Source organism: Ursus arctos, unplaced genomic scaffold, assembly GCF_023065955.2.
Source record: "Ursus arctos isolate Adak ecotype North America unplaced genomic scaffold, UrsArc2.0 scaffold_2, whole genome shotgun sequence".
In the NCBI taxonomy this organism is placed as follows: Eukaryota; Metazoa; Chordata; class Mammalia; order Carnivora; family Ursidae; genus Ursus; species Ursus arctos.
The window spans coordinates 50,838,774-50,851,325 of record NW_026622874.1 but is presented as its reverse complement, the minus strand read 5'-3'; the positions used below and the strand labels follow the sequence as shown (position 1 = coordinate 50,851,325).

Below are 12,552 nucleotides of genomic sequence, written 5' to 3'. Positions count from 1 at the left end.
TATACTAAGTTGATGGCAAAAACATTAAAAAGTGTGTTATAGAACAAAAGCAAGGAAAATGACAGAGTAGACAACAAAAGAGAGATTTCAACACAACTTTGGAAGCAATATTTGGCAAGGAGAAGCAAATGACTTAGTGCAGTGGAGAACATTTTATGACCAAAGTGTTGGGTGGCAGAGGGAGAAAATGACACAAAACAAACTAATTTGCCCTGCAGAGAACCTCAGTGTCTGAGTACTTACAAACTTTAAAGATAGTAAAGAAGAGGAAGATGGGTTAATATTCAAAGCTGGAATCATGGGATTAGTAAAAGTCTGAAAAAAAAAAAGTGGTTGGAACCTTTCATTAGTCAGGATTCTCCAGAGAAACGGAACCCAAAACTGAAGACCCAGGAAAGTTAGTGGTGTGCTCTTTCAAAGGTTTGAGGGCAGGGGAGCCAATGGTGTAAGTTCCAGTCCAAAGCTGAGAGCAGAAGAAGCCTGATGTCTTAGCTCAAGTAGTCAGGCAGAGAAAAGGAATTTTTCCTTCCTCATCCTTTCTGTTTTATTCGGACCCTCAACTGATTGGGTAATACCCACCTACATGGGGTAGGCAATCTGCTTAAGTACGTCCACCTCGGAAACCACCTCACAGATATACCCAGAAATAATACTTATCCAAATATCTGGGCACCTTTTGGCTTAGTCAATTTGATGCATAAAATTAACCATCAAAAAATTCATATTATGAATTTTATTATGCATGCAGATGTCTATTTCTCTTGCTCCATCTGGCATATTCCACTCCCAGAAGACCAGAAGTACTCTCTAGAGAAACAAACAGAGGTTTCTAGGAATTAAGGCTACCTAGGTACAGTGGAAAGCTAGGATGAAAGGCAAAGCTAAAACTCATGATCAAGTGGAAGACTATAATTGGACTGATGAAAGCCTTCGTTGCCTTCTCTGGCACTGTTCTCAAAAACAAGTATTGTGAGAAGAATGTTAAATCTCCAAATATAATTGCGGGCTTATCTATTTTTTTTTTTAGAGCTATCAGTTTTTCCCCCGCGTGTATTTTGATGCTTTATTATTAGGTGCATACAGCTTCAGGATTGCTATGTCTTGGTAAATTGATTCTTTCATCATTGTGTAACATCCTTTTCCTTTCCTGATAATTTTCTCGTTATCAAGCATAGTTTGTCTGATACTCATATAATAGCCACTTCAGCTTTCTTTTGATTTGTGTAATTTTGAGTGATTTTGGATTGTTTCCTAGACGTTTTAAATATTAGTTTGTGATAATGTGAGTTCTCTTAAAAATTTGAAGGATGAAGTTTTAGTTTATTTCATTTAGCAGGTAATCATCTGGTTAGCTTCAGACTGCAAATTCTGTGCTGCTTTGTGTGCTCAGTGGTTCTGGTGTCAGTTCATTTTTCAAAAGTTTTGCTATGCTGCTGCATGCCTGCTCCATGCATGCACCGTCCAGTGGCTAATCTGGTATTTGCTTGGAGAATTATGTAATGGTTCAGTTCTCTTCACGGTGGTGCTCAGATTTCCTTTGCATGGGAAGCAACCATGCACATATAGTTTGGAGTTGAGTCGACCGTTGGTTCATTCACAGAATTAGAAGATCAGCTAGCTTTCTCTTCTCTGAGATGTCTCCCACAATTTTCAGATCCCTCATACTTCTTCTGTGGGGTTGGCTAGAAAGACATGGTTTCTCTTCGAATTTTAGCGTTCCAAGTTATCTTAAATTTTATATAAATGAGGCTGTGTTGGGGGCAACAAGGTGAGAGAAAATAGAAGGAAAAAGAGGAATACCCTCCCACACACCATTTTTGGATCACAGGAGCCCCTTTTCCTGGTTCCTCTGGTTAGAAAGAGATTTTTCTTGGGATTTTAGATTCTTATTTAACCAGGACTGCTATTGTACAGCTCCTTGACTAGAATCATCCTTAGAGCAGGGTCCAGAGAAAAAAAGAAAAAATAAAACAGGGATTTCCCTCACACCCTCTGGGTTGTAAGGCCTTTTTGTACCCTGGCCAGAAAGATTGGGTTTCTCACATCGGTTTTTCTTGCCCAGTGCACAGTTCCACACTGGGGCTGCTCTTGGGTTAAAATGGGAAATGAAAGAGGGGAAACTATGACAAATTCATCCTTTCATGCCTTTTTTTTTCAAGTTTTGGCTCCCCTCCTGATGTGCCTCTATTGTTAACTTTTCAGAATCCTCTGGTGGTTGTTTATTGTAATTTCTGCACACTTTTTAGTGGTGACCAGCCAGAGGGAGAGGTTGTAACATGTTTACTCCATATTGGCCACCACAGAAAGTCCCTCTCTATCACATATGTATTTTTTTAATTCCAATCTCTTTGGCAACCTTATTTCCTTTTTTTAAAGATTTATTTATTTGTTTTTAGGGGAGAGGGCAGGGGCAGAGGGAGAGAGAATCTCAAGCAGATTCCCCACTGAGTGGGAGCTCTGGTGCAGGGCTCAATCTCAGGACCTTGAGGTCATGACCTGAGCTGAAACCAAGAGTCAGACACTTAACTGACTGAGCTACCCAGGCATCCCAACTTCGTTTCCTTTTTCTTTCTTCCTTCCTCCCTCCCTCCCTCCATCCCTCCCTCCCTCCCTCCCTCCCTCCCTCCCTTCCTTCCTTCCTTCCTCCCTCCCTCCCTTTCTTCCTTCCTTTCTTTTTTTGTCAAAAATCTAGAAAAAACTTGATGGAAATCATTCACAACCAAATATTGGCAAGAAAAATCTTTCCTTTCTAAAAATGATTCATCATAGAAGAGCAACATTTTCCAAAGGCAAGACTCTAATGAGCAACCATAGACTGCCAAGCCATTAATCAAAATTACACCAACACCAAAGCAGTTAGCCTCCTATGTGCATGTTATTGTTTGTGTAATTTTATTATACTTCTGGCAATGTATACTTGTTAGTTATGTTTTTATTTTGGTTCAACAAAAATCTCTTTTATATTAGCAACGGGCAAAATTAAATGAGAAATTCTTCCAGAAAAATGTCAGTAGACTGAGTTAACTTCTGTAACACTTAAAATAATTTGGTTTCTGATAACCAAATTATTTCTTTGATTCTTTGTTTATTTTTGGTAGGACACAGTAGTCAATATCATTTAACTTTCATATATTTTAATGACATATACGGATAGTATATCAGCCTGTTTGATTATAGGCATGGAATGCATCAACTCGTCTTTGTCTTTGGCCTTAACTTATGACATCTGCAGCGCAAGCACTCACACCTGTTTTTCCTACACCTAAACTAAAGATGCCATAGCACACAATGCCGAAAGATTCTGAGCCCTTCTAGTTCTATACACTGCTTCTCCAGAAACAAACTCTGTTTCTACATCACATTTTCCATACTTGTCATATTATCATCGGCTGCTTCTATATCCCAAAAGAATACTAACAAGTGATCGATAGCCCAGACATGTCTGGCCATGGCCTACACGTGCCCTGGGTAGTTCATTTATTTGCCTTGGTGGATTTGCTGGAGTGGAATTTAATCAATAGTTAATTCATTAATTCTGGTCCTCGAGAATGTAGAGTCTATGCTGGATGAAGATAGCTGGCTGGCTTCGGCTTAGACTGAAAATATGACAAACAGGGTTGCTGACAGCTTCACTTGGTGCTGGGCTGCCTGGAAGGTTTACTTATTTATTCTCTATACATAGATAAGCTAAAAAAAAAAAAAGAACATAAACAAGAAAGAGATTTTTATTAGTTACTGCTAGTATTCCAAAATGCATGATTTCCAGGGATGAGGGTCAAAGGAAAGCAGAGAGAGAACACAGATCCTGTCTTTCATTGTCTTTAATTGGAACCATGGCAGTGTTCTCAGCTCCAAATCAGTTCAGGGCTGTATTATTGATGAGGAGTCTGTGCTATAATGTCTTTGTAGCATTCGCAAATAATTGTTTGAAAATTTGCCTGAAGCTACTGCATGATATAAATGATATTTTTACATACCAACTTTTCAGAAGCCTTTATGATAGCAGCACAGGCTGTGTGTCTTTAAATGAAGTTTAAACCACTATCATCATTTATAAATCCCCTTATATTTTCAAATTACTTAGTTTGGGGTTGAAAGTAGCAAAAGAGGTTATAGCTTGTGGAAAAAGAATTTTCCTCTTTTCGCCTCACCAAATTTGAGATGAAACTTTGAGGCCTCTATTTCTTTTAGAGTATGACTGTTTTTTTTTAAATATTATCAGAGAATCTCTTCTACCCTTAATTTTCCCTTTCTGAGTTTTTTCAGTGACTGGAGTAAAATTTTATATTTCGTGTGAAAAAAAATTCAGGCCACGTTTAATTTTATCCTTTTTTTAATAGAAAGAATTTGGGCTGTAGATGTAATATGTCAAATCAAGCCTTCTTCACCCATATTCTAAACTCCCTCCCTCACCAATATGGACAACTGGAGACACATTTTAATTTGGACTGCAACTTTCTTTTTTTTTTTTTTTAAGATTTTACTTAATTATTTGACAGAGATAGAGACAGCCAGCGAGAGAGGGAACACAAGCAGGGGGAGTGGGAGAGGAAGAAGCAGGCTCATAGAGGAGGAGCCTGATGTGGGGCTCTATCCCACAACGCCGGGATCACGCCCTGAGCCGAAGGCAGGCGCTTAACCGCTGTGCCACCCAGGCGCCCCAGGACTGCAGCTTTCTGTTAGAGTTGTTTTTTTGTTTTTGTTTTTGTTTTTGTTGTTGTTGTTTTGTTTTGTTTTTTTAGTAGACTCTGTGTCCAACATGGGGCTCAATCTCACAACCCCAACATCAAGAGTGGCATATTCTATCGACTGAGCCAGCCAGGCGCCCCTCTGTTAGAGTCTTTAAAGGATATGGGAAGACCTCTTGAAAGGGATCATTTGAAGTATATTTACTACTGTTGTACAGATACAATCAAGTCTTATAATTCAGCAATTATTATCTTAAAGGCCAGTGGGTTCTGATAAGAAACACATTGTTTGATTAAAAGACCTTACAGAATATCAAGCTTATTCTTAAGACTCTACCATTAGTACCCCCCCATTTCCTCAGCAATCTCCCTTTCCCAAACTCCTCTAACTTCTGTACCTCTTGCAGCTCCTGCAGAAGCTGCTCAGTCCCAAGGTAGACTGTGTGGATTTCAGCAAAATCCAGCTCTTCCTCATTCACTCTGGTCTTTAATCGCCACACTGTCCCCTGCGCTCTGAATACCCATTCATTTCTTTTATTGGGTCCATTCCAAGTCCATTTATTCATTGTAGGTGTCCTAAACAGAAAGATTCTCCCTCCTAATCAGGTAGTTCAAGCATCACAGTTTTGTTCATTCTGATGTCTCAAAGATCTCTGGCCCTGTTTTCTCCCCAAACTTTAGTCTCATTGATCCAGTTGCCCATTGATTTTCTGTAGTGTTCTCCACCCACCGCTTCCACCACCTCAAGCCTCACTACTTCATTCTCACCTAACTCATCATCTTTTCCAACAGCCGTTTTCACAAATGCACCACCTCCTACATACTATCAGACATAGATCTTTGAATTTTTTTTAATTCCCTGAGTTGACGAAATACCAATTTTAGTATGTTTTCTTTCGAAGCATCATCTTATATGTGTTTCCACCACCACCACCATGGCTCATGTCTTCATTGTTTAAGTTTATGTAACCAGTTTGTGTAGCTGTCTTAATTCAAAGAGATACAAAGAGGTAAAGTCTTTTCTCTTAGCTTACTACATGCCACCTTAAACATAATCCTTTGGTTGTCCTCTCTTCAACTTTTGAAAGCCTCTCAGAAACATCTTATGGCTTTCGAATTATTTTTAGTTATGAGTCTCACTTTGGTAATTAAAATTCATGATAAAGCATTAAAAAGTCTTTTTTGTCTCCAGCAAAATATTAAGCTCATGCCTGGTTCAAAGATTCTACCATGTCCCAGACTCAGCTTGATTACATCTTGCCTGTTCCCTTCTCTTTGCTCCTGTCCCCTTTATCCAGTGTGTCTCCTCTCAATGTTATTATTTCACTGCCATCACTGAGTAGACATCTGCATGTCAGGTGGCACTTTCCTGGGCAATTGTGTTTTCCTGGAGAGGTTCCAAGAGGATTTCCACATAGTTAAGTTCCCTAACACGAGGGTTGCCCCCGATAGCTGATCTGTTGTGGTGCCCAACAAAGTAAGACATCCCAAGGACTCTTCTTGCTGGAGTCTCCTCTTCCTAGGAGGCTGCCATCATGGGCAGTGTACCTTCCAACTGGCTCAAGCCTAGCTGGGTTGCAAGGCATCTCATGGCTCAGTAGAAGTTCACTGATCTGTGCCATGTGGCACTCTTCACTTTACCATTCCTTTGCAGCTGCTCTGGACAATACATAGCCATAGGGATTCTCTAATCTTTCTCTAAAGGAAAGCACCCTTTCTTTGCTTATATAGACTGTCAAGCTCCATGTCAAGCTGTCCCCAAACTCCCTACTATTCTCCGGAGACAGCAACAGATTGAATTTAGAAATTTATATATCTCAGTAAGTACCAACCCTGAGAAACAAGTGCTTCCAATTTCTCTGCTTCCAGTTTCTCTAATTGACATATTTGGAATGCCTTCCTTCAGCCTTGGGTATGTTAGCCGAAGTTAGGGGGTAGATTTGATGTCACTATTCACTAAGCTAATAAGTCCTTCTTCACTCCTTGCCTCAGAAACCTCCAACGGCTTTCCAAAACACTCAAAAACAAATCCAGTTATCTCTGTGTAGTATAAAATCCCACATTATCTGCAAACCCCCGTTCCAGTCTCCCAACACCCACCTGATTTCATTTTCCAACATTCTCTCTGTTGCACAGTCAAGTCCTGTTAGATTCACTGGCTCTTCAACAAGCCAACCACACTGTTGCCTTTTTGCCTTTACACCTCCTATTCCCTCTGCCCAGAAACCTCTCTGGGCTCGCTTCATCCCTTCTTTCAAATTTCTGCATGGAAGAATCAGGCCTTCTCAGACCCCAAATCTGACATATGATATACTTATGTGTTTTTTTACTGTCCCTCATCTCCAAGAAAAAGGAAAGTTTTGTGAAAAAAGGGGCTTTATCGGTCTTGTTCACTGATGAATATATAACAGTGCCTGGCATATAGGAAGGATTTAACAAGTATTCACTAATATTTAGTGAGAGTTTCAAAAACTCTCCTAGAATTCTGTTTATTTTTGGTTGTTTTGGGTCATGGGTCAATGTTAAAGAGCAGTTTTATCCTCAGAAATCAATAGAATCTTGCTGTTCCCTTAAGAAGTGAAATACTCACACTTTTAAATGGAGGAACTCATTGTCTGTCATCCTGTTTGGGGCTGTAGTTCAAATTCCCATACAAGAGGGAAACTCCATTCAACACTGTTTTGCACTTGAGTTACTAATGTAGCTCACTGACATCTCTGTCTACCCCAGGTCTCTTCTACTCTAACCTGTCGGGTTATTGATTCTAATGGGGCTTTATATTCTGGTAGTGACAACACTGCACAATCATACTACTTCACTATCAAGCTCAGCATGATATCTGAGGGACTCCATAAACTTTTTCTTTTATTCAAATTTTCCTCCTTTATTGCTGGATGTAGCTTATTCAGTCACCAAGTTGATCACATTACTCTTCCATACACATGTAGGATGATTCCCACCCTTGACTTTTGCTTATGTTGATTTTCCTGCTATTTTCTTCACATCCTCATTTCTAAATTCAAATCCACAGCCATTTGTCCCATGAGACCCCATTGCTTGGTCTAGAAGACAGTGATCTTTGCTTATGTGTTTTCAGCAGCCTAAACACATTTACCCACTTGACTTTACGTTGCTGTATTACATTTCAATGGTTCATGTATGCATGTTTTATATCGCCTGTTACCAAGGACACATATTTTGTCTTTTGATTTTTCACCTATTAGAAGCTATGCTAAACATTCTAATAGATAATTAAATATTCAGTGACTTGATTTGAGAGATAAGAGTCATTATTTTCATCATACAACATTTACTTAATCCTATATTAAAGTTACCTGATCGTTTGTGATGGCCATAATCTGGAAGAACTTGAGTGTTACATAAATAATTGACAAAAATGACCAAGTTGAATAGAGAAAAAAAAAAGGATCTTTGTAAACATGATCAGGGAATCCAGATCCACAATCTGGATTGACATCTTAAGGTATATGAAGATTTTTTTTTCTTTTGGCTTAAACAAGAACATTTTGACAAAATGGTAATAAAATATTAGAATAAAATGTTAAAGAGTGCCACTGGGAACCCTAATTCTTCATAAAAATTCTGTCTGACCTGTGACATGTTAATATTCACCTGTATAAGGGTAGGTGATAAAGAAATGATTTTTCCCATACTCCTTTTTATCCTCAATGTTATATCGTACTTCCCAAAGAAAGAATTGAAGGCTATCATTATTGTGGTGCTGGCCACAGTAGTATATAGTAGTCACAGAAGTGGAATAGTAAATCTACTAACAATGTGACATAATTTAAAAAAAAAACAAAAACCTCCAACTAAAATGTCTGAACAATCAATGAATCCATGTATCAAAGTATGTGTAGATATAGTGGTTTTCATCAGAACCTTTATTAAGGTAGCTTAAATTTTAGTCCCTAGTGTCCTGGGAATTAAATAAACTCCAATCATGATTTTATGAACAAATCTACCAAAAAAAATCCATTCAAGGACTTATAGTTGGTTTATTTTTCTGCATGAGCATACAGCCTTTACTAATCTATACCAAAAAGCTTCAGCTTGTTTCCCCAATATTTAACGTTCATTCCTATGGTATAAGAATGTTTCTTCTATTTTATTCTTTTTTTTTTTAAGATTTTTATTTATTTATTTGACAGAGATAGAGACAGCCAGCGAGAGAGGGAACACAAGCAGGGGGAGTGGGAGAGGAAGAAGCAGGCTCATAGAGGAGGAGCCTGATGTGGGGCTTGATCCCATAACGCCGGGATCACGCCCTGAGCCGAAGGCAGGCGCTTAACCGCTGTGCCACCCAGGCGCCCCTCTTCTATTTTATTCTTAAACATCAAAGGAATGAAACCATCAATCCAGTTAATAATGCTGTGTATTTCTCAGAGATGTCTTTTGTTTCAAATCAGCAACCAAAAGGTTTTTCAGTGTCATTCTCTTTGGTTCTAATGAGAGATGTATAGGTGTTAAACTAGTTACTATTCTTTGATCGTTTACCTTCATGTACCTGACTCAGATCCTCAAAAGCAAAACTGTTCATGTTATCACTAAAAATATAAGCAGTCTCACTTTACACCTATTTTCTTCTAGAAGAAGAAGTTACAATGGTGTGGTATTCTACATGGTGTTTTCTAGACTTTACTAATTCACTGGCTTTTGTGGAAAATTCAGACCCTTGAATGTCACTTAAATGTAGTCTTTCCTGTAGTTGATTATGCAGTGAATACAAAAGAGGTATCTGGAAAATGTGGAATTAATTTTGAGAGTTGGATAAAGACCTTAGAATAATAATGGTGACTATACAAGTCACCTACGAAACTGTTCTCTTGTAGGTGACATTAATTTCCTATCTACAGAGTCTTATTAGTGAATATGTTATGTTTGTACCCCCAAGAAAATGAAATAATAATTTTCTTTTTTTTTTTAGCAGTCTATTAAAATGTCAAGGTTTATCTTGACTGCTGCTTTTTAATGTAAATGTTTGGGCTTAATTGAATTCCTAATATATGATGTCACTTGGAATTCTGATAGGGTTCAGTAATTTTGCCTGTAAAGATATATTTCTTCTTAAAATGAAAGTTATAACAAAAATACCATTTAACACAATGGCAGAAAAGTGGTCACATAAGTTATTGTATTGTAAGAGCTTTAAAGTATAGGAACTAAGCTTATGTGTGCTTGCTCTCGTCCAAAGTACCTACTGGAATGCTTTCTACATAAAAGTGCCCTATAACTATTTGTAATTGGTTAATTGTTGTAGTTGGAAATTTTAGAATTATAAAAATAGAATTAATCTTGAATGTCAAAGTTCCACCCCTTTTTTGAAAATAATGAGAATAAAAATAATTATTATTTTACATTTACCTAGTATTTTGCAAATAGTAGGCTTTCTTTGCCATGCTAAATTGCAAGAGTATGTCATATCCAAATCTCTGGGGCTTTATTAAAATTTTTGACTTCTGCCTGTAGAGCTTATTTTAAAAATGCTAAAGATAGTACGGGTGTGTCATCTAGGCTGCATCATTCTGGCAAGTATTCTTAAGTGCAGAATTAAAGTTCTATACCATTAACCTGAGAGTAAATGATTTTATTCAGGGTTGATTCTTAGTGGACAGCTTGATGTTATGATTTCATTTATTTCAACAAATGAAATATTAATAGATCATTGAAAGTGCAATAAAGTTTTGGTCAATATTATGCCCTTATTGTTTACCAAACTCCCCCCAGAAAAATATACTCATATTTAGAATGAAATTGTTGCTCGACTTTTAAGAATCATGCACCCCCGAGAATATGATGATGTCAAGATATTTGTTATGGCAATTTCCAATTCCTATATTTCTTACCACAAAACATGTCCAACTATGATATTTAAAGAAAAATTAAAGAGACTCCTGGGTGGCTCCATAGGTTAAGCTTCTGCCTTCAGCTCAGGTCATGATCTCAGGGTCCTGGGATCCAGCCCCATGTAGCTCTCATGCACTCTTTCTCTTTCTCTGTCTCAAGTAAATAAATAAATAATCTTTAAAAAAAAAAAAAGAATTATTGGAGAAACAAATCTGTTTATCTCAGTCAAAAATTAAGATGTGTCAAAGTAAAGTGTATTTGGGGGGATTTTATGTCCAGTTTATTATTCAATATAATTTATAATAGTATATTATATATATATTATATTATACTACATAGTATATTATATTAATATTATTAATATTTATTATTATAATTATTTACCACTGATAACAAGATTTTATCAATTTGGGCATTTATTCTGGCTACAAGTAACAAGACACCCAACAACAGAGGCTTAAGTAAATAGTTCTAGAGATTGTAAATTGTTGCTGCATTGGTTCAGCTATACCAAACAACACGGTGGCCTCTCATGATGATTCTTATGATCTTTCTCAAGTGGCAGCAAGATGATTGCTGAAGTTGCAGACATCATGTTTATCATGAAGAGAAAGTGGGGGCAGGTGATGGCTGTGCCAAGAAAGCTGAAATTGCCTAGGACCCTTCAGAGGCTCCCACTGTGATTGTCTAGCTGCATGTCTATGAGCAGCTATGTGTGATCTGGGAAGGGAAGGCAAAAGAGAAGGTGATTTTAAGTAGAGATGAGGTCTGCCACATGTTCTCATTTCCACCTTATTTACCACCTTATATTACTTGTGTCTTACTTTTCCTTATCCCAGCAAAGTTTTCTGTTGATTTTCCTGATTAGCCAAAACAATGGCACTCTCTTCTTGTCTCTGTAATTTAAAGTGGGAGATCACTGGACTCTTGTCATGTGTTATCCTCCCAAAGGCTTACATGGTTTTCATTGATTCTCTAAACATATTGTATGGTAGTAGCATCTATGAGCATACATATATTAGTATATATATTCTTTTGCTTCAGCTTCTTAATTAAGAAGTTAACAAAATGGACCTTTTGACCGATCTGAGAGATTAACTGAAAGTACATGAGGCTGAGAGCAGTGATGTTAAATGTTGTCTTTTCAGAAGTATTGATTATTCTATCCATTGCAGATCCCTTCAAGTTGATTGGATGTCTCCAGGGAAGCCAAATGGCATCATTCTTGGATATGATGTCTTACGTACAAGATGGCATCCATGCCCTAAAACCCAGAAGTTAAGGAAGGACCACAGTGGTGAGCTCTGCAAGGCAGTGAAGTGTCAAAAACCTAAAACTATCTGTGGACACAGGTGCTATTCTCCTGAAGCTAAGGTACATCTTTTCATATGAGTCAGTGAAATATGTTTCTCTCACTAAACACTCCAGGTGAAATCACTTGCTTCTTAAACCATGGTTTGTCAAGATCAATTTTTCCACTAGTCTATCAGGAAGACCCCGTGGAAAAGAAAGGATGCTTATAAAAACCCTCTCATCCTCAATCAGCATCTTAGCCTTCTCATTTTTCATCATCTTCACAGGAAATATTAGTTTATTGAAATGGTAAGGAACTCCTGAATTTGTATTTGATTGAATGACTTGAATTTTCCTTACAACAAATCCATTCAGCTACAAGTGGCTGTTTGTTTACACGACACTGATGAGTAACTGTGAGCAGGACCTTACATGGTTTGTCAGAAATATTTTAAAATTATAGCCATTTGCAGATTAATGTTTGTATTAGTTGCAGTTTAAGAATCAGATCAATAACACAGCCAGACAGAGGAGTTTGTAAATGGCTTTTATTGACAAATGATGCAGAAAATCCTTACTTTGAAAGTAGGATTTCATCTAACGAAATAATGTTCCTATTTGTCAACAACAACATCGCACATTTAATGACTAAAGCTGTTACTAAATTCAAAAGATTCACTGCAAAAAGACACAGTAATTAAGA

General features: G+C 37.5%; 1 protein-coding gene across 1 annotated transcript in view; it reads left to right on the top strand.

Annotated features, from left to right (window-relative positions):
• Nucleotides 1-12,552, top strand: part of USH2A (usherin) — a 676,313-nt gene that overhangs the window by 484,117 nt on the left and 179,644 nt on the right. Inside the window, exon 48 of the mRNA XM_026517347.4 lies at nucleotides 11,732-11,930. Coding sequence (XP_026373132.2) covers nucleotides 11,732-11,930 — 199 coding nt within the window. The remainder of the gene's footprint in view (nucleotides 1-11,731; nucleotides 11,931-12,552) is intronic.